This window comes from Typopeltis vanoorti, chromosome 1, assembly GCF_054136105.1.
Source record: "Typopeltis vanoorti isolate ZY-2024b chromosome 1, IOZ_Tvanoo_1.0, whole genome shotgun sequence".
In the NCBI taxonomy this organism is placed as follows: domain Eukaryota; kingdom Metazoa; phylum Arthropoda; class Arachnida; order Uropygi; family Thelyphonidae; genus Typopeltis; species Typopeltis vanoorti.
The window spans coordinates 25,829,118-25,852,917 of record NC_143549.1 but is presented as its reverse complement, the minus strand read 5'-3'; the positions used below and the strand labels follow the sequence as shown (position 1 = coordinate 25,852,917).

The 23,800-nt window shown below is 36.5% G+C and overlaps 1 protein-coding gene across 1 annotated transcript in view; it reads left to right on the top strand.

Moving 5' to 3' along the window:
- Positions 1–600: 600 nt before the first annotated feature.
- LOC150109849 (uncharacterized) overlaps positions 601–23,800 on the top strand; it is a 232,146-nt gene continuing 208,946 nt past the window's right edge. Inside the window, exon 1 of the mRNA XM_090396316.1 lies at positions 601–700. Within this exon, the coding sequence (XP_090252442.1) occupies positions 660–700 (41 nt within the window). The 5' untranslated portion in view covers positions 601–659. The remainder of the gene's footprint in view (positions 701–23,800) is intronic.

Below are 23,800 nucleotides of genomic sequence, written 5' to 3'. Positions count from 1 at the left end.
CTAGTTTCACAACGATTAATGACCTTAGTACTATTTACAGCTAACTCTATCACCTGCCTCCCTAGCAAATCCCATTTCCCTGTGTATGACCCTTTACTCTGTCCTTTATCAATAAATGTTCTAAATGCCAAGCTCCTAATCCATTTAAGTGCAAACCATCTCTCTTAAAATACTCTTTCCTTTTATCAAACTCATCCCAGACATTTGAAGTAATTCACCTGAATTACTTAAAAATAAAATACATTATCATAACACCAATAATGTTCTAAAAGAAAAACTTTAACAAATGTCATTTCTTTAATTGTAATGTCCAAATATTTAACGTCATGACGAAAATCGAATTGAAGTCTTTTCCAATGAAAGGCGCAATGTTCCGTTGTCCTTCTAATTGCGCTACAGAGGCGCTATATTTCTATATTTCTTTTGAATTTTTCTGTCCTTATTCTGACTTTCTATATTTCTTTTCTATATTCTATTTTCAATGTGGTTTTGAATTTGAGGTTTAAGTGTTTCAGGTAGCGCTGTTCATTTACTTTTTTTTTTTTTTTGTTATTTTGAATTTCTAGATGGCGCTATGTGTATACTTCGCATGGTTACCATGCTGTCTGTTTTGTCAATGTTTTGATTTCAAATTTTTGTGTATCAGCTAATATAGAAAAATGATGCTGCCTTCTGTTGATAGCGGGGATGTTGTACCATGGTGAGAAAGTGTTCGATTGTTGTGTATATATATATATATATATATAATATATATATAAATTATTTATTTTGCGTGTTTAAAGTCATTTTAAGGCCATTCTGCGATTTTCGAGGAGTATTCCTAAACGAGTCATGGGTTGGAAAGACAGTCAGTGAAGGTGATTATGATATCTTGTAGGATGACACAAATGTGCTGGCGATATGAGTAAATGTAGAGAGAGAGAACTTAAGTTTAGAGGGCATATTGAAAAGCTGGCTAAAACATCACATCAAACTACACGGTTGGTTATAAGAACCACACTGACAAGCAGGGACAAGAATCCAGGTGACAGGATCTATTGCCACAGATCCTGTCACCTGGATTCTTTGGTAATGGAGAAGGTGACAAAGATTGTTGCAGGTCTGTGGACTGTTTCCTATGAAGAAAGATTGATGATCAGTAGGCTCCAAAAAGTAGCTGATAAGCTTAAGAGAGGAAGTATAATAAAAACATTTAACTTATTAAAGGGGTTCTATAAAATGCTACTGATGACTTTTTCAGTACAGTGCAGGAAGGGAGAGAACAAGGGGTCATTCTTGGAAATTGTGTGTGTGTGTGTGTGGTTAACAAGGGTGTTAGGACTAGATTTTTTGCTTGGAGGATGGTCAGTGTGTGCAAGAATGCATTTCAAGAGGTAGTTGTCAGTACTTCATCTGTGAATGAGTTTAAGGAGAAGTATGATAAGTATTGTGTAAATAATAGTTAGTGTGTCAGTGTAGGATCACCTGCAGTGAATCTTCTGACTCCATGAAGGTACTATAATAATAATAATGCAATGTTGGAAAGAACTATGATGAGTAGAACAGATGTTATGGCCTTACAGGAGGCTCTGAATAGACTGAATGGAGCTGCTAGTTTATTGTTGCAAAATAAGGTCTTTAAATTTGGTAAGCAAGGCTGGAAATGCAAAGTATACAGTTTATTGACACCACTTAAAAATTTTGAAGGATATAGAGAAGATAAGAGATCTTGGCAGAGACTAAATTAATTCAAGCAGAGAGTTTATGGTTCCCATGCATAAGCTTTGATCAGGTCACATATGGACTGATCACCTAGTTTTTCAAGGGGAAGAGGATATCTTTGGATCAAGAGATTTGCTAAGATAGTGTCAGATCTCTGGAATACAAAGATAAATTGAGGAGAATACAGTTTGCAGAACATGTGGAAGGAAAGAAGATTAATTTGGAGGAAAATTTTCATAGTAGAATGAGATGGAAATAGAATGAGAGGCTATCTCTGAAGCTGTATATAAGGGGTAGGTGTGAGCAAGGAGGTGAGAAGCAAACTCTTTGCATGGTGATTGAAATGTATTGTCTGAGTATATGGTGAGCATTTAACTTTAAAATTGTGTGTATGTATATATATATATACGTGGGGGGGGGGGGACCTCCCACGATGAGTTTTTTGAATATGTGGAGACTTGATGTCAATAAAAATAATACTTAAACATTTTCTAACATTAAAACATGTCACTGGTCAACAGAAGCATTTATATTGATCCATTAATTTCTCTGGCTCTGAAGCCCATACTTAGTCTTCTTTTTATAAGAATGAATGGTGCTTTGTAATGTAATTGGAATTTTACAATCAAAAGACACAGAACATTGCATCTTTTGATTGTAAAAGATCTGCATTCAGTTCTCATTGTGCTGAGAGGTCATTATATTGTGTTACCTTTATATGGACTTTTTCATTCGAAGGTGAGTTAGCTGATCTCCTACAGAGTTAGCAAGGTTTTTTCCTTCCCAGAAACTTGCGTTTTTCATCCCATGTTTAGGCAAATCAGCCACGAGAATATACACAATTTACAGATTATGACAAGCTTAGGAGGAAGTTTAAATTTCTGCCATGTGATAAAACTGCAGGGTAAGGATGTTAGTAGTGCAAGGGATATAGTTAAGGGTCATCTAGAGGAAGCAGTATTAAATTGTCTACTTAAGATAAGGTGGGTAAATCAAGTAGGAGGTAGATGGATAAGAAATCTCATTAAACATGAGCTATTACTATTATTACTATTATTACGGGCAACTCCAGGGAGTCATTAGACTCATCGAGGGAGGCCCCAAATCATATCACAACTATTCGACATTCATACAGTATCTATCATACCTCGCCTTAAACTCATTCACTGTCACAGCATCCACCACAGACTCAGGGAGCGCATTCCACTCATTCACTACTCTAAAAGTAAAGAACCCAGCTCTAACACCTTTACTAACCATACTTTTGCCCAGTTTCCATGGATGTCCCCTAGTCCTCCCACAACCAGCCCTGTTCTCAAAAATATCTTCTGAATTAATTTTATAGAAACCCTTCAGTAATTTGAATGTCGCAATCATATCTCCCCCTCCTCCGCCTATCAACCAATTTTTGCAACCCACAAATCCTCAACCTGTTCTCATAAGGTTCATTCCACAGACCTGCTATCATCTTGGTCACTCGCCTCTGGATCCTCTCCACCTCCTCCCCATCAAGAAGAAACCTAGGTGACCAAATCTGAGCACAGTAGTCGAGATGGGGTCTTATCAAGGCTCGATACAGAGGAACAATAACCTGCTTGTCTCTGCTTGTCAACGAAGAAGAAAGTAGCTGTAGAAGAAGAAAATGCTGTGAAGGATATATAAGGAGAATGATGACCAGAAGTCATGAACAGTACAAGACTCGTGCAAGAAAGGTAACCAGCAGCCAAGGAAGGCAAAATCAAATTACAAGAAGAATCTAGCTGAGCAGGCCAAAGGAAATCCCAAAGAGGTCTTTTATTACGTGGCAAGTAAGAGAAAGAATGACTATAGAAGATTGAGTGATGATGTTCACGAGGTGACATAAGCAGATAAAATAGTTGAATTATTGAGTAACCACTTTGCACAGATATATCATCCAAGTGAGGTTACTGCTGTAACATATGACAGACACTTAATGTAGGAACAGAGGTGGATGAACTGGAGGCCCTTAGATATGCAGATCTCAATGTAATTACGGCTGTGGGATTAGATGGGATATCAGCTCGGATTTCATGAGAATGTGCAAGGGAATTGGCAATACTTCTGACTAGCTCTTTAATTTAAGTCTCATGGTCTCAGAGTTCCAAGGGAGTGGAAAGAGAACAAAATGATTCCCTTGCATAAGGAAGGCTCTAAGACTGCAGTAGCAAATTACAGACCAACCAGTATCTCAAATATGGTGATAAAAGAACTAGAAATATTGATGAAAAAGAGAATTCAAGAATAGATTGATAAAAATATGATTCTGTATTCTAACAACATGGCTTTGTGAAGGGCAGGTCATGACTTAGTAATTTACTAACTTTTTATAATAAGAGTAACAGCTATAGTTGAATAAAGGAAATGGCTACACAATGATTCTTCTGGATTTTGCAAAGGCGTTTGACAGAATACTACATGGAACTCTGTTACGCAAATTAGAACAAAAGGAAATGGATATGACACTGGTTATGTGGATAAGAGGGTGGCTGCTGGACAGATATCAAAAAGTGGTATATGGAGGGACAGAATCAAGGCAAAAACAGGTGACTAGTAATGTGCTGCCAAGTTCAGTGCTATGATCACTACTGTTTAATTTGTACATAAATCATAAATGATATAGGAAATAATTTGAAAGGAAATATTCAGTTGTTTGTTAATGATGCAAAATCAGGTAGGGATAGTTAATCAAGGCAATGTAGGGAGCTTCCAGAAAAATTTAAATAGGCTGTCAGTATGTGCAAAAGATAATGGGTGTCAGTTTAATGTAAAATTATGCATTTTGGGATAAATAGATAACAAGCTGTGTGCCACATTAATGAAGCTATTCTTCAAGAAATAGATGATGCTAGTGATTTAGATCTAGAGATTAGAGATCTGTTTACCACCACCCTTAGGATTATGGTTGACATGGAGTTAAAGTTTAAAGGACATATTGCTAACTTTGCTAAGGGAGCTCATAAGATTACTTGGCTATTGATGAACACGTTATCATGTAGAGATAAGGAAGTTGTTATTCATCTTTATAAGGCCTGGATACATCCACATCTGGATTACTGTTCACGGTTGGTCTTCTAGGTTTTTTAGGGATGTGGAAGCAGTGGAGAAGATTCAGAGGCAAGCAACCAAGATGGTGTGGAATGTTTCCTATGAAGACAAATTGAGGATGTGTGGATTTTAGTTGGTTGATAGGAGAAAAAATAGGATATGATAGAAACATTTCAGTTGCTTAAAGAGTTTTATAGGATTGATGCAGGGCAAATGTTTCAGTACTTGGCCAGAGGAGCCAGAACAAAGGGTCATCCCTGGAAGTTGAATAAAGGTGTGAGGACTAGATTCCTCATTCACAACTCCAAGTTGTGAATGAGAAATTGGTTTCCAGAGTAAATTTTGAGTGCTTTGTCTGTTAATGGATTCAAGGAGAGTTATGATAGATTGTGTGGAGAGTTTGGGTTTCCTGCGATGAGTCTTCGGACTCCATAGAGGTACCTATACAATAATATAAATTAGATGTGATTAAGAATTTCCATCTAATATAAATTAGATGCCCTCTACTGATCTCATTAATGTATTTTTTTTAGATGCATTTGCAAAATGTGTGAGCACATGCCAAGTTTTTATCTTTGTTTGATGCTCAAATAACAGCTTTGTTATTGCTTTAGACTTTATTAAAATGTGGCCTACATGGTCCTTAGCGAAATTTGTGGCATCATTTCAATTTTGATTATGTTGGCATAATGATTTAAAAGGATATAAAGTAATAACTCCACTCTGACTGGATGGAAATTAATGAAATTTCACATAAAGAATTTTGACTAAGATTCGTCAAGCCATCTAGATTTTAAATTGGACCATCAGTAAATGCAACACAAGGCAAGAGTATGTTGCCAGTAACAATAAATAAATGTTTTACAGCACATAACTGTAATTCTTAAACACCTCTAGACTCAGCAGCTGTAATATTACTATACTCTTTTTCAGGTTATCTTTGAAGTAGCGGAATAAGCTACATTTCCGACTTTTCTTCCCATTTGTACTATAGGCTTATGCTGCATAAAATAGTTTCTTAAATTTTTTACGTTATCCCATTGTGTGGTACTTTATAATTATTTTACTACTGCCTTACTTGCCGATGCTAGAATTATATGTTTCATACCATTAAATTGTTACAGGGAACTTATTTTTGGAAAATGCAATTATCTATCATGTGGTCTCCGACGACTGTTGCCATAGTAAGAGCAAACTAATATCCTGCTACCTTCTGTAGTGGTACGGCCTATAGTATATTTCTTTACTTCAAAGATAATCTGAAAAGACTATAGAAGAATGCTACTACAAATTCGCATTTTTTATGTTATTGCAAAATTCTCTTTTTTAATCATCATCATCTTCATCATCTTCCTTATACCCTCTTTTACCTTGCGGTGTCGAGGGTCCATTGATCATCGGACCTCACTCCGTTTACAGGATAAGGTGGTCAGCCTTATGCCCCGGTGTATCCTATGGCCTATAGTGTTGAGTTCTCAAGGCCAGTTTGCCTACTTTGCAGGATGAAAAACCCCAGAATAAACTGGGGAAAAAACCCTGCTGTCCACGCCCAAGACTGGCTAACTTGGCTATGGCTGAGGAAGATCCTTCAGCTCCTCACGTCACCGACGGGAATCGAACCTAGGACACTCCTTCCCCAGGCATATGGTTGCGAAGCGCATAACCACTAGGCTAACCGTGCACTATTGCAAAATCGCAACCATAAAAAAGTTTTTTTATGATTGCGATTTTTTTATGATTTAATGATGGCAGCACCCACTGCTCCAATTACAAATGGCATATCACCAAGTCCTCCCCCTTTCAAGGACTGTTTTGCGTAACATAATAAAGGATTTTGTGGCATGCGGGACTTGTGGCATGTATGCATCCCAGCAATTGGATATGTGGCAAGTGAGAGAAGGGGGGGGTGCATATATATGCGTAAAATGTAGGTAATGGGAGGAATCCGACCTCATTGCATCAGGAGCTGGAGAATCTCAAGAGATGAGTAGTGTGATAGGTAATAATGAGCGAAATATGAATGAAAAAATGAGAGTGGGGAGTGTAGAAGACTTGAATGATTGTGAAGTTTTCAGAGATGGTCTTGATTGGGAGGATGAATGGCAAGAGGAGGTGGAATATCTCGGGAATGAGATCATAAGTATGAAAGATGAGAGTAGGTGAATGGAAGAGATGAATGTAAGGCGAATCAGAGGAGGAGTGAGAGAGAGTTATAGGAACGATAGAAGAGGAGAGAATAGAAACATTAGAAGAGAGGGTATGAGAAGAGGAGAGAATAGAAACAGTAGAAGAGAGGGAATGAGAGAGGTATGGGAAGGATAGAAGAGGAGAGAATGGAAACAGTAGAAGAGAGGGAATGAGAGAGTTATGGGGATAAAGGAAATGAGAGAGGTATGGGAAGGATAGAAGAGGAGAGAATGGAAACAGTAGAAGAGAGGGAATGAGAGAGTTATGGGGAATGATAGAAGAGGAGAGAATGGAAACAGTCAGAGAGAAGAAGTGAGAAGAATGCAAGGAAATGCTGGAACCAGGACAGCAGGTAAGTAGGGGAACACTGAGAGAAAGGGTTAGAGGAGAGAAAGAGAATGAGGGATGCAGTTGAGCAATCAAGGAACAGAGTGGTAAGAGGTGTGATGTATGGAGACTTGATGATTCATGGTGTGCAAGATAGGATGCCAGAGGAGTGTTTACCTGGAGGAATGATAGAAAGGAATGGCAATTAAGCAAGGTGAACGCAATTATTGTGATAGTGGGCATGGATGGCTTGAGAAATAGTGTAAATCAAGTGGTGAGAGATCTGAGATATGCTTGAGATTGTACAAAAGAAAATGTAGAGAGGAAGGATAGTGTGTGTGTGTTACCCTGGTATGATAATGAAGAGCTTAGCAGAAGAGCAGTAATAATGAATAGCATAATAGCTAGAATATGTCAGAAAAGAGGATTGGAATATGTGGATGCTTAGAGCGCATTTGAGGACAGAAAGGAACTGTACGTGAGAGACCACTTACATTTGATTGAGGAAAGATGTAGACATCTGGAGAGATTGCTGTTTTCTGAACGAGTCGGTGTGTCAATGCAGGGAAACTAGAGTTCCCAGGGTGGATGGTAGCAGGGATAGCCACTTGTGGGAATGGTGCTTGGGGGAAGGAGGATGACATCAGTTAACACTGAGTCTAGTGGGGTATGAAGGGGATAATGATAAGTATAGAAGCAGTGACATTTTAATGCTTTATGCTAATGCCAGGAGTATCCGGAATAAAGGAGATGAATTGGTGGCGCTGATAGTGTCAGCCTGGCCAAAGATTATTGGGATCACTGAGACGTGGTTGATGGAAGATGATATAATTACAAGAATAGAAGTAGCAGGGTACAGCATTTTTTGGTAGGATAGGAGGGGAAATGTGGTGGTGGTGGAGTACTGCTTATGATAAGTGATGACTTATGTCCTCTAAGGCTTTGGAAGGCGGTGACACTAATGGTTTGAAAGCATATGGTGTGAGGTAGAGGTAGGCAAGACAGGAATTTAGTTGGGTGTTGCTACAAGCCAAGGTGTACGGATGGTGGGGAGCAGGAGATGTTTAGGCAGTTGAGCTTGGCAAGTGCAAGAAGAATGATTGTTATGGGAGATTTTAACTACAGCAGTATAAGCTGGGAAGAGAAAAATGCATGTAGTAATAAGGGAAATAGAATTTCTAGAATTCTTGAGGGACAAATGTCTTAGGCAACATGTAATAGAGGAAACAAGAGATTCAAGAGTTTTGGATTTGGTCATCTCTCCCCTCAGTTGGAGAGAGTGACGATGTGATTTTGACATGGAAGATGAATAGACATGCAGGAGTATCAAAAAAAGGAAAGCATATGTGGAATTATAAGGCGGCTGATTATAATAGTCTTAGATATCAACTTGGGGCAGTTCCATGGAAGGTGGAATTGGAATGCCAGGATATCATTAGTGCTTGGGAAATGGTGAAGGAATATTTGTTAGCAGCAATAGTAAGCAGTATTCCATGAGTAAAGCAGACACAATTTGGTGTAAAGTGGATGACAAACAATATCAAACAGGATCTACAGGTGAAAAAGAGATTATGGAAGAGATATAAGGAGGAGGGTTGGAGAGCAGATGCATGAAGAATATAAGATTCAGGCCAATTGAGTGACTAGTATGGTGAGAAAACAAAACTGGAATACGAGAAGAGATTGGCACTAAGATTCAAAGAAAATCCTAGGGAATTTTTTAGCTACGTGTCCAGTAGGAGGAGAAATGATTATGGAAGAATGACATTGTGGGATAAAAATGGGAATAGAGTGACTGATGCAGAGGGCATAGTGGAGTTCTTCAATGAGCATTTTATTGGGGGATTTCATCCTTGAAAAGACGATTTTAATACTAAAGGGGTAGTGCAGGTTCAAGGTTTAGAGGTGCAAGAGGAGAGTGTTTTCCACATACTGAGTTATCTGGGTGTCAGTAAAGCAGTGAGACTGGATGGTATTTCACCATGAGTTTTGAGAGAATGTGCTAAAGAAATGACAGCTCCTTTGATCTGGTTTTTCGATGAAAATCTGGCTATGGGATAGGTACCCAAGAAATGGAAGGAAGGTAAGATAGTGCCATTACATAAGGGCAGTAGCAGACTAGAAGTGTCTAATTATAGGCCAGTTTGTGTGTCATCAGTAGTTGTGAAGGTCTTGGAGAGATTAGTAAGGAACTATATACAGCATTGGGCAGACGAGGGTATGTTATCTGTGAGAATCAACTTGGATTTGTTAAGGGACGCTCTTGTTTAAGTAATATGATTGCCTTTTTGTAACAAAAGTGACAAGACTAGACAGATGGACAAATGAATGGAGGGGGTGTCGGTTTAATGCAGCAAAATGTAAAGTCTTGATATATCGATGGGAGGCTGCATACTCGATTGGAGGAGATGTACTGGAGGAAGTAGGGGGAGACAAGAGATCTAGGGATGTGATGATCAATAGAAAACTGCAATTCAGGAAGCATATTGCAAAGGTGGTGAAGGTAACTCAGAGGATTGCTGCAATACTGAGAAGGATGCTGACCTGCAGAGATAAAAGAGTTATCATTCTGTTGTATAAGACCCTGATCAGACTTAGACTATTGCTCTCAAATTTGGTCCCCAGGATTTGAAGGGGATAAATTAACTGTGGAAAGGGTGCAGAGGCAGATAACAAAGATTGTTTCTGGACTATGCAATGTTAATTAAGAGGATCGGCTGAGGGAATGTGGACTGCAGAGTTTGGTGGATAGAAGAAGGAGAGGTGATATGATCAAGACTTTTAAACTGTTGAGAGGCAGTTACAGGGTGGACACTGGGGAGTTCTTTCACTTGGTGGAGCAGTTGGAAAGCACAATGACAAGGGGCCCTGGAAAATATGAAAGGAAGCTGGTAGCAAGAGGGTGAGGAGTGGTTTCTTTGTGTGGAGGGTGGTGGAGCCATGGAATGCATTGCCTGATAGAGTGGTGAGAGCAAGAATGGTCAGTGAGTTCAAGGAGTGGTATGATGGACTTTGTGTTTCTTAGGAAGGACCACCTGTGATGAGTCTCCTGACTCCATGGAGGCCTGAATAATAATAATGATGATGATGATTACTGTGATGATATTGTTTTGTATTTATTTAATAAAAGCATATGCCATGTTCACTTGTTTGAGTGACATATTTAAACTGGTCTAGTTAAGGAAAACTGATAAAGATTTTACTTGCACAATAAATAAGATACGAGGATAGAAACAATCAGTCTTTTGTTTCTAGTCTTTTCCTTATTGGTTGACCCAGCGTTTTGATCTTTGCTGATGCTAGATCAAATCACCAATGACTAGACATGGCATCAGGAGTTTAACTTGGCATGTTTAACAGTCTGCTTAGTAGATTAGCACTGTTAGATGACACAAAAAAAAAAAAAAAACTTATAATAAAAAGAAATACAAAAATTTACCAAAATCATTAAAAAAAAAATCCAACAGGAAATACAAATCTGATCTGTAAGTGGGAAAAGGAATCTAATATCTCTCTCTCTCTCTCTCTCTCTCTCTCTCTCTCTCTCTCTCTCTCTATATATATATATATATATATATATATATATATATTTATATTTATTTATATATTTATTAATTTAATTAAGGGGATATTAGATCCCACATTGTTTTAAAACCGAATAAGAAACTCAAAGATTGGAATCAGTGTTTCATGCCGAATATAGTATAAAAAAACTATAAAAGTATCGGCTGAATACTAGCGTGAGCTAAATGCAAGTAGTCCTAGAATGTAGTACAAACACGGGCAACTCGTTGCAAAGGTGGGTAAAGTTCTGATCGCTATTCTTGGTATTTTCCATAATGTAAAAACACGTTTCCTAGGAAATGTATGCTGTTATTACATTATGGTGGGAGGTCACTACCCAGACCAGTTTCAGCCTTTATTGAGGCTTCATCAGTGAGTAGCTAGACCAAATTAATGTTAATACAAAGGGTATAGCGAAAAGAACTTATATACTCTGCTATATGAGTTGTCCAAAAGGTGCACCCATTAAGTTACTTAAATATAAAGAGCCAACAGGCTTCATTTCGGCGATATAAACATTAATTAAATTAAGGGGATATTAGATCCCACATTGTTTTAAAACCGAATAAGAAACTCAAAGATTGGAATCAGAGAGTAAATTTTATATATATATATATATATATATATATATATATTTATTTACAATGAGTTGCCCTGGTGTTGTACCATCTTTAGACTTGAACTATGTTTCAGGCGCAAACTTAATTGTTTCCTTACTTGGGAATAGGAGTTAAATAACCAAGCTTATAAAATTACTTGGTAATCCTAATATACAGTATCCCCAAGTTAAAAAAATTAATTACATCTATACCTCCTCCAGAGATTCTTATTAAAAATAAAAACACCTTGCAGCAACTTGTATAGGTAAAGTTGATAAGGCTGTGTATTACTAAAACCTTGGTATTTAGGGTCTAGCTACTAACTGAGGAGACCTCAAAAAAGGTTGAAACTGGTCTGGGTGGTGACCCCACCCATAATGCATTGCAGTATACATCTTTTAGTAAGATGTGATCAGAGCTTACCTACCTTTACAGTGAGTTGCCCTGGTGTTGTACCATCTTTAGACTTGAACTATGTTTCAGGTGCAAACTTAATTGTTTGCTTACTTGGGATTAGGAGTTAAATAACCAAGCTTCTAAAATTACTTGGTAACTCTAATATATATATATATATATATATATTATCATTCAAGTATGAAGCAGATAACTTGAACATTTTGATAAAGCATGAAATTGTAATTTATTTTACACAATAACCAGGGCATTCTGTTGAATTGAAGATTTTGTTAAAACTTTTGTTTGCTTAGACTTGGATAAAGGATTAAACCAAGTATATAATTTAATGAATACTTTTTTTATACAGTTTTTTTTTTTTTTAATCTGACTCATGCACAAAAAAGGTCACAAGACCTATAGCAGATCAGTTGGCATGTGTGGCAAGAGGATAGGAAGAAAGGAGTACTTTTTTTTTTTTTTTTGAACTGCAGGTTATTCCTGGAAGCTGTATAAGGAGGGTGTGAGCAAGGGAGTGAGGAGCAGGTTTTTTGCATGGAGAGTGGTGAGTGATTGGAATGCTTTGCCCGAGAGTGTGGTGTGTGCAGAGACAGTGAATATATTTAAGGCACAGTATGATAAACTGTGTGTATAACAGTGGACCTCCCACGATGAGTCTTTGACTCCATGGAGGTTTTTATAATAATAATAATATTTTTTGGAGAAGCAGAATGTGGAAGTTGCTCCAAAGAATAGATGGAATGGAATGAAAGAGGAGAAAGTGAAGTTGATTTGGTGAGTTTCAAGATGGACTGTAAAAGGGCTGGTTAGCAACAGCTCTTGTTCTGGAGGAAAGTGCAGGAATGAAAGTGGCCAATTCATCAGAGCACTGTCCATGAAAGTACATAATGTAGAAACTGATCTATGAAGTGGCTGAAGAGAATCTATAAGAGAAGTGTCATTAATCAACCTGACTGCTCTCTCTCTTTTCCACAAGGTTGTCCTTGCCCCATTGAGATAGAAGAGTTCAGGATATTGGTCATGGTGGATTTTTAAGATTCTAATACTTGAACACTATTTGTCAAATGAAAGGGAGGAATGTAGGATAGGATTGGAGGTCTGTGAGAACAGGTCATTTATATATATATATCATCATCATCATCATCATACGTATCAAGGATTTAGGCCTAGTATGGCCTGTTCCGGCCTTAGAAGTCATCGTTGAATCGTTTAAGAGGACGTCCTGGTTTTCTTTTTCCTAATGGCTTGTACTTTAAGGCTTGTTTTGGTAATCTTTCTGTTTTCATTCTTTGAACGTGTTCCATCCATCTATGTTTATATTTTTTAATTTTTTCAATTACTGGTTCTTGGTTTAATTCTTTCATAATATCTTTGTTTCTTTTGTGATCAAATAGGGTATACTTTGCAGTTTTTCTCATAAACTTCATTTCTGCTGTTGTTAATCTTTGTTTGTCTTTTTGTTTTATTGTCCAGATTTCGCTTCCATACATTAAGACCGGTAGGGCTAATGTATTGTATACTTTTAGCCTGGTTTGTTTTTGAACTAGGTTTGGTTTAAATATAGAGTTAATTACTCCTGTTATTTTTAAATATTTTGCAATTTTTATGTTTATATCTTTTTCATTTTCATAAGTGATCATACATCCTAGGTAGTTAAATGAATTCACCTATTCTAAGATCTTGTTATCTAATTAATATAATTAACGGCTATTTTAGCCTGTTTTTGTTTAGGAGTGTCCCTTATATTTAATACATTGGTTAACATAACTCAAAAGGGGTATATATATATAATTTAGGACATTACGGGCGAGTGTAGAAGGCAATTATGGCAGAATAAAAAATGTTGAAAAATTATGTACATACCTTGATTTTGGTTTAAAGATGCCTTCTAAATCCAAGCTCTTGTGGAAGGGGGGGGAAAGAGAGGGAAAGAACATGGGGATGTACTTGGGACACGGGAAATAATGTTCTTTCCCTCTCTTCCCCCCCACCTTCCGCAAGAGCTTGGATTTAGAAGGCATCTTTAAACCAAAATCAAGGTATGTACATCATTTTTCAACATTTTTTATTCTGCCATAATTGCCTTCTACGCTCGCCCGTAATGTCCTAAATTATATATATATATACCCCTTTTGAGTTATGTTAGCCAATGTATTAAATATAAGGGACACTCCTAAACAAAAACAGGCTAAAATAGCCGTTAATTATATTAATAGTGTTTTAGAGGAGTAGCATGGGAATTTCCCAGAAATTATATTTAATTGTTATCTAATACTATTTTAGTTCTTGCTGGATCTTGTCCTTTAAAGGCCATAGTTTTTGATTTTTCCGTTGATATTATCATACCATAATCTTTGGATATCTCATTTAGATTTAAAATAGCTTTCTGTAAGTTATCTTCAGAATTTGTAATTATTATTTGGTCGTCTGCAAAGAGGAGAGTGTTTAAGTTAACTGTAGGTGAAAGTTTAATTCCTTGATGTAAATTTTTACTCCATTTTATTATTATTTCATTTAAGTAGATATTAAAAAGAGTTGCTGAGAGGGGACATCCCTGTCGGACCCCTTGGTTTATCTCTCTTGTATATGATAGCTCGTGATTTAATCTTATTTGTATTTGATTATTTTCATATATACTTGTGACAGCTTTTAGGATATTATTTGTATTTGTCTTTCTTTTAATATGTTAAATAATATGTTTCTTTTAACTTTGTCAAATGCTTTTTCAAAGTCAATAAATGCAATATGTGTTTCTAAATTATATTCTCTTCTTTTCTCTATTATTAATTTTAGGCAGAAGGCTGGGTCTATACATGATCGTCCTTTTCTAAATCAATTTTTTACCTCTAGAATAAAGTTTTCGAAATATTTCATTAGTTTGTTATTTAAGATTCTGCTGTATATTTTGTAACATGAATTTAGTATACTGATACCTCTATAGTTTTTAGGGTCATCTCTATTACCTTTCTTAAAGATAGGAATCACAATTGCTTTTTTCCATTCTATTGGGGGGATACCAGTTGAGTAAATTTTATTTAAAAATAATAAGAGTCTTCCTTTGAATCTTGTTCCTGCGTATTTATATAGTTCTGAACCTAGCTTATCTTCTCCAGGTGATTTTCCGTTTCTTGTTTCTTTCAGGCTGATTTCTAATTCTTCTTCAGTTATTTCCTTTTCATTTTCATTAATTGTTTGCCAGTTGTCTTTTTTAAAATATTTGTCTGTCCACAGTTCTGTGTAGTAATTTAGAAATTCTTCTAATTTCAATTCAGTGTTTAATTTTATCTTTTCTTTGGTATCTGCATTTAGGTGTTTCAAAATCTTATATACATTGGGTCATATTTTATATAAATCATGTTCTAAATTAGAAACAAATTTATTCCATGATTCTCTATGTCTTTTTCTGACTTCTCTTTTAGCTATGGCTCTTATTCTTTTATATTCTATTTCATCTTCTAATCTTTTACTGCTTAACCATTTGTGATAGGTTTCTTTTTTCTTTTTGATTATTTCTTTGATTGTATCATCCCAGATCTTCAGTTTTTTTCTTTTATTGAATTTTTTGGTCTTTCCTAAGCTTCATTTGCTGCTGCATTTAGTATCGTTTTTATATTAAGCCATTCTATTTCTATTTCTTCATTTTGTTTTATTTTATCTAAATATTGGTTAATTCTTTGTTCATATAGCCATTGTACATTTGTGTCATTCAATAGTCTAGTTTTATAAACAAATGTTTCAATTTTTCTTTCTGTTCTTGTTACTTGTAGCCATTTAGGTGGTAATCTTAATTTTATTTTAACAAGTGGTCACTGCTTATTTCATATCCTCTGTGAACTCTAACATCTAGTGAAAATTTTGATGTCTTTTCATTTAATATGAAGTAATCTAATATTGATTTCCATCCTCTTGCTGCCCAAGTATATTTATGTATGTCTTTATGGTTATAGAAGGAATTCATTATTTTTAGGTTATTATAAACTACAAAGTCAATCAGTTTTTTACCATTTCTGTTTAGAGTGTGTTCTCCATGTATTCTTATATTATTATTAATTTTCGTGTTTCCAATTCTTGCATTTAAGTCTCCTGCTAAAATTATATAATCATTTTTATTTATTTTATTATATATGTTTTGTAGCTGATTATAAAAATCAATATTATCCTGTTCTCTTCCTTCTTCTGGGGCATATAAACCAATTATTGTTAAATAGCCTCTATCTATTTTTATTCTAGCTTCTATTATTCTTTCATTCCATAATTTATAATGTTTTAACTGTTTTGAAAGGGAGTTATGAATCCAAATCATGACTCCTGCTTGTGCTCTTTGGTCTCTGTCGACTCCACTGTATATCACATTAAAATTTTCAGTTCTCATAGTTCCTTTTAATTTCTTTTTTGTTTCAGTGATTACTGCTATTTTAAAATTTCTTTCATTTAATAACTGGTCTAATTCTATTTCTTTATATGCTATTCCTCTTGCATTCCAGTTTGCTATGTGTATTATATTTTGTCGTTTCCATTTTCGTTTTCCCTTTTCCATTCCAGGGTCGTTTCCCATAGATTCAATCCGATTATCTTTTTCTGTCAGCTTACAAGTATGGTTATGTTCTCCATGTCAGGGGACTAGCCTGACGATGGAATAGTTCAGTGGTAGGGCTGCTACCTTAAGGCTTCTGAACTCGCCTTCTTCCGAATTTAAACCCATAGGAGGAATAGGGTATATTGAAAGGGAAAGGGTAGATTATAGAAGAAATATAGTAAGGTTTATAGAGAGGACATAGTTGTAAGGCCAGAAATGAAAAGACCCCATGGCCTTCGAGTACTCTAATTGCACAAGGGTCATAAAGTAAGAAGAGTTGGCTGATAAGGACTTATAGGAAAGATTAAAGTAAGTGGGTCTTCCTCAAAGTAGAAGAAGGAGAGGATAGATCCAGCTAGGGGTCCATGGGAGTGCCGCTTCCCTTACAATCAAGATGATTGCCCCTTATAGCCCTGTTGGTCCACGAGTCCTTATTCAGTATATTCGGACCACCCCACCGTATATATATATATATATATACACACACACATGCACGCGCATGTACACACACACACATGGTGGGCTCCCCTATCCGCCACCCAGGGGATGCGCTCTCTAGGGGTTACAGGGTCCCCTGAGAGTATATATATATATACTTCATGTATTACATTACTTCATGTAATAACACCTGTTATATTATCTGTAGACTGGTCCCTACTCTTCTTGCCCTCTGTATTTCTTTTCACCTTGCTCCTTTTCCCCAATGCTATTAGAGTATTCGAGGGCTAGGGGTGATTCTGTCCTATTTACCTATTTTTTTATCTCATGCACCTGCCCACCCCCAGTTGAAAATGGTGAAGACAAATCAGAAGTCTATACCGCATCGGTTGTCGCGCTGGTTTACAAGGCCCGCACTGGATGTTAGGCTTCCTGGACAGCCAGTGACAAATGGGCTACAGGAGCAAGATCCACAGAACTCGAAAGTATTTACTAGGAAAAAGTGGAGCATGACTGAAAATAGACAAGTCATGCAGTGCTTCTACAGTTCAAACCCATCAGTTAGGGGGATTTCAGAAACGAATGTTCCAACTTTGGCTTGAACACCCAAATTCTGAAATTTCATTCAAAAGGCTGATGCTGCAGCGCAGCTTCATTATCAAACGCAAGGTATTTAGTGAACTTGAGCTGGAAGCACTGAAACCTCAAGCTGTAAAAGGAGACCGTACTGACCCTGACGTGACCAAGAATATGAATGAAGCAGAACCAGATTCCAACGTGCAGAATGCTGAAAATTTTGAAAATATACAAATAGTTGAAAGGAAGCTATCAGATAAGGAACAAGAACTTGCACGAAAAATTATCGAGCAAATGAACAGCAACCAAGAATGAGTTAGGCTCCAGTATTGAGACAAGTACCTCAACAAAAAACTGAAGGAACTCCTACAAGAGGCCAATAAAGTTGCAAGGGATATTCCTACTGGAACTATTGGGCAAACGAATCAACTTATGTACTCAATAGCCTATATCGTAACATCTGAATTAGGATATAAGATTAGTGAACCCAAAAGCAATAAGGCTCAGGAACCAAAATGGAAGCATCGACTGGAGAATAAAATTCTTAAATCAGAGCAGATGTGAGCAATTTGAAAAACCTTAAGGAAAAGAAACTGAAAAACACAAAAATCCGAAATAACCTCATAAAGAGATATAATACTGGAACATGACCTATTGATGGTATTAGAGGAAGTGAAGCAAAAAATAGTAGCAGTTGCAGCTAAAATAAGAAGATACAGTGCACGCATTGAACAGTACAAGCAAAATTCGATGTTTTGCACAAATCAGCACCAGTTTTACAAGAAAATTGATTGCTGCAGGAATGATAACCTTAAAGAAAATATAAATACCAGAGACAAAGAAAATACACTAAAGTTTTGGAAAAACGTATGGGACAACCCTAAGAGGCACAATAACAAGGCAAAATGGATTGAACAAATCTCAAGAACGAAAAATGGACCAACTGAAATGGTTCAAAAGCAAGCTGAAAAAATAAAAAATTGGTCAACACCTGGGAAGGATGAATTACATGGCTACTAGTTGAAATATCTAACAGGCTTACATGAAAGACTTGCTAACCAATTTTATGATGTTTTAGAATGAAAATGCAAAGAAGAGTGGCTCACAGCAGGGAAAATGTTTTTGATCATAAAGGATAAAGAAAAAGGTCCAAACCCAGAAAACATCCGACCAATAATCTGCCTGCCAACAACTTTTAAGCTACTCACAGGCATACTAGCTGATAAAATATACAGCTATCTTAAAGCAAATTCTCTTCTCCCAATTGAACAAAAAGGTAACAGCAAAAATTCAAGAGGCACAAAAGACCTATTGCTGATTGATAAAATGATTCTTAAAAATTGCAAACGTAGAAAAACCAACTTTCATATGGCTTGGATAGATTATAAAAAAGCTTTTGATTCGGTGCCTCATAGTTGGATTTTAAAATGCACAGAACTATTTGGTATTAGCGAAAACGTGCAAAAAGTTTTGCAATCCAGCATCAAAAACTGTAAAACAATGTTGGTTATAAATAGAGACGAAATTGGAGAGGTAAACATAAAAAGGGGCATCTTTTAAGGAGACTCATCATCTTCTCTATTGTTTATATTGTCATTGATCCCCTTAACTAGAATTTTAAATAAAACTGCTCATGGTTATCAAACTGCGCAAAAGAGTGCAAAGATATCTCACCTTTTATACATGGATGATCTGAAGTTGTATGCAAAATCAGAGAATGAACTCGGATCGTTGCTAAACACTGTGCTCATATTCAGTCAAGATATATTAATGGATTTTGGCTTAGACAAATGTGCAATTGCTGGAATAACAAGAGGAAAGTTTGAAGATATGAACGAAATCGAGCTGCTCAATGGTGAAATAATCAAAGCATTAAAATTCGAAGATAGCTACAAATATTTGGGAATTTTAGAAGCATCACAAATTCTGCACAATAAGATCAAAGAAAGAACTAGAGCAGAATAAAGACGATTAAGAAAACTCCTTAAGTCAATGCTTAATGCTGGAAATTTGTTAAAAGCAATTAATACCTGTTCTGAGATATTCAGCAGGCATTGTTGAATGGATCCAGCTAGAGATGGAAGATTTAGATCGAAAAACTCGAAAATTAATGACAATGCACCATGACTTCAATCCTCGCAGTGACATTGATATGCTATATCTATCACACAAAAAAGGAGGTAGAGGATTATTACAAGTGAAGCAAGTTATTGAAGAAGAAAAATGAAATTAAATGATTATCTTTTCCGCAAGCAATGGAAAAATTTCTAATTGAGGTAAGGAAAGAGGGTTTATTTAAACCCATGGAGACAAAATTGGAATACAAAACCAACCAAGTAAACGTTAGAACCGAAAGATGGAAAATTAAGGCATTGCATGGAAAATACCTTCACAGCATAGAGGACAGTGCTGACAGCAATTTGACCTGGCAATGGTTGAGTAATGGAGCACTAAAGAAAGAAACAGAATCATTAATTTTTGCAGCACAAGAACAGGCCATTAAAACCAACGTTATGAAGGCAAAAATACAAAAAATTCAAGAAGACAGTAAATGTAGATTGTGCAAAGAAAAGGAAGAAACGGTAGACCACATTATAAGTGGATGCAGCAAAATTGCACAAATTGAGTACCATAAAAGGCATGATAACGTAGCTAAGATAATCCACTGGCATTTATGTAAAAAGTATGGGTTTGAAGTATCTAAAGACTATTGGAAGCATAAAGTTCACCAGAAAGTGGTTGAGAATGAAAAAGCTAAAATACTCTGGGATTTCAAAATCCAGACTGACAAAAGCTTGGAATGTAATACACCCGATATTACAATGGTTGAAAAAAATGAAAACAAGGGTGTTACGTTTATCGAAATATCAGTACCGGGAGATAGTCGGATTGACAACAAAGAAAATGAAAAAATTACAAAATATCGCGATTTGCAAATCGAAGTTGAACGAATCTGGCAAAAGAAAACGAAAGTTGTTCCCATAATAATAGGTGCTTTAGGTGCCATCCCTAAAACATTGAAAAAACATCTAGAAGCACTCGAGTTAGATGGATTAAAAATTGGGCAGCTGCAAAAGGCCGCTTTGTTCGGCACAGCTTTCATTTTCAGAAAGTATTTCCACAACTCATAGGCCCTTGGGTAGGGCTCAAATTAGTGGAATATAACTAGCCTTTTCTTAAGACTGAGGAAGCAAATTAAGCTTTGATGAATATTATATATATATATATATATATACACACACACACACAGGTATCCCTCAATTAACGCTGTTAATTAATCCCTCAATATTACTGCTTATATCAAAATTGTGTTAATCAAATCTAATAATCAAGTAAAAGTACAATTCGTCCCTGATCGATTACTGTACTAATAGTTCGTTTTATATGGTACTCTTTTAGGAAAGATAAAAAATGAATGCAAAGTAAATTTTTAATAAATACTTGTATCTGCATTAGTTACTGCAATTTTTTTAATCAAAAGAAGTTATAAAGAGTCGTTTGTACCGTTTTAGTTTTTTTCTTATCGGCATAAATTCTATGATAACAAGTAAATGACTCTCTAGACCTCGGCAAACAAGCATTCTTCGATTAACATCTGGATCCATATCCATTACTTGCTGCTTAAGCAATTCTAAACTGGAAAATATCCCATCCAGTTCATTCTTTGACTGTTATCTCCTTTGGAACCTCATCTTCACATTCCATTTGTTCGTTGTCTTCATATTCATATGTGCATTGTTCAATTTCAGGAAGATCGTTGTCAGCGAAATCTTTTGAATTTGAATCCAATAATTCTTTAACATCTTCTGCATCAACATCATCAAAACCGAGGTCTTCACCAATTGCAGCGATTTCTTTGACCACGTTCACAGGATTTTGAAAACAACATAAGTCATTAGCACATTTTAGCAGAAGGTTTTTCCAAACAGCTTTCATGCAACTAGAAGACACTTGCTCCCACGAGTCACGAATGTTCTCAATTGCATGTTTAATGTTAAATTTTTTCCAAAATTCGTGGAGCGTAATTGCATTTTCTCCTGTTGCTGTTTCTACTGCCTTTGAGAATGTCTTTTTAATCAAATAGGCTTTGAAAGTTGCAATGACACCCATGTCCATGGGTTGTAGCAATGATGTCGTATTTGGTGGGAAAAATAAAACTTTCACATTCTCACACAGATCATTAAGAGAATTTGGATGACCTGGTGCGTTGTCTAAAAGCAAAAGAGCTTTGAAAGCTAAGTTATTTCTCACAAGTTATGCCTTCACACACCAGTTCTCACAAGACTGAGAACTGGTGTGTGAAGGTTGTTCTGTGGCAAAAGAGACTTGTATGAGGTTGTGATTTGAGTTAATATGAAGAGGAGAACTGACATCCACAGTATACTTGGAAGGAGAGCTTGTTAGGAAGCAATCAAGTGTGTTGACAAATTAGAGGGGATGGTCAGGTATTTTGTTAGGGAGCTTGACGATTTGTGTTGCAAATAGCAAACATCTCTGCAACCCTGTCTGCACGATTGGTGAAACAGGAGAAGGGAAGCTAATATGAGTTGTGGATGTTGAAGTCCCCAATAATGACCCCACTGTTTGGTTATTTTGACTGTAGAAAGTTGAGCTTTGGAGAGCGAGAGAGATAGAGCTAGTAGCTAGTTGAAGAGGTCAGAGTGGTTAACAGAATTTCGAGAGCAATAAAAATAGTATATGAAAAGGTCAGGTTGATTTGATAGTAAAATTTTGAGCCAATGCAAATCAAACAGGGAGGGATTCGAGATTTTGGAATCTGGCATGTACATCAGCACTGGTGAATGCATAAGTGTTGCCCTTGTGGTTGAAAGAACTGTTTAATGCATAGTTTGGACAGTTAAGGTGGACAGTCATTGTTGAGGTTGTCAGTTGGGATTCTGGTGAGAAGAATAGTAATTCTGGTTTAGATGACTGTGTGGTGGTGCACATAATTTGTAATGCTTTAAGCCACAAATGTTGAAGTGGATGTGAAAAGAATTAATGTTTTTTTTTTTTTGCACCTTGTTTCGTGAGAGAATTGTGATCCACATTAAAATCATTTCTTTGGGTTGTGGTCCATTATATGTAGGGAGGAAAAAAAATTAAATGGAGCATGTAATGAGAGGTGATAGACTCACAAACATATACTCCACATTCTTTACCAACTGGTTTAGTCCTGTGCACTTACCATTGGCTTTTCTATGGAACTGTTTTACTTCTATACCATTGAATGCATGAGGGTCCTAGCCCCCGATCCCCATAGTATGATTGGCATGTCATTAAGGGTATATTATGTGAAAAGAGAGAGGCAGACAGAATCACTGCATGTAGAAAGAGAGGGTGGAGACAGAAACCAGAACCCTTGCAGTACTATTCATGGCTGCAGCCACTTCAGGCCTCTAATAAGCAAGGTAGCTCTAATAAAGGATATCTACCACCTAGAGTTTAACTAGGTAGAGCAGATAAACATATTTTGTAACTGAAAATTTATTATCTGATATGTGCTAACAATAATCGGACACATCGATGGGACGTTGCATACTCTATTGGAGGAAGTAGGGGAGAAGAGATCTGGAGGTTGATGATTGATAGAAACCTGAAATTTAGGGGACATATTGCAAAGGTGGTGAGGGTAACAGAGAGGATTGCTGCAATAATGAGGCAGACACTGACCAGCAGAGATAAAAGAGTTATCATTCCGTTGTATAAGACTCTGATCAGACCACACTTAGACTATTGTTCACAGATTCGGTCCCCAGGATTTGAAGGGGATAAATTAACTGTGGAAAGGGTACAAAGATGGTTTCAGGACTGTACAATGTTAGTTATGAGGATCAGTTGAGGGAATGTGGACTGCAGAGTTTGGTGGATAGAAGAAGAAGGAGAGATGATATGATTGAGACTTTTAAGCTGTTGAGAGGTGGTTACAGGGTTGACACTAGGGAGTTCTTTCACTTGGTTGAACAGCATAAAGGAGTGATGACAAGGGGCCATCCCTGGAAATTACGAAAGGAAACTGTGAGCAAGAGGGTAAGGAGTGGTTTCTTTGCATGGAGGGTGGTTGAACATGAATGCATTGCCTGATAGAGTGGTGAGAGCGAGAATGGTCAATGAGTTTAAGGAGATAGACTTTGTGTTTCCTAGGCAGGACCTCCCGCGATGAGTCTTTTGACTCCATGGAGGCCTGAATAATAATAATAATAATAATGGATGCAGAAATATCAAGCTCTGAAAGTTGCTTAATAGTTTCTTGTTATGTCACTAATAGTGGTTTGTGAAACTTGTTTAAGGTGAGCAGATGTGCCATTTTAAACAGGATTGTCCCAACAACATTTTTCAACAACTGATTTCC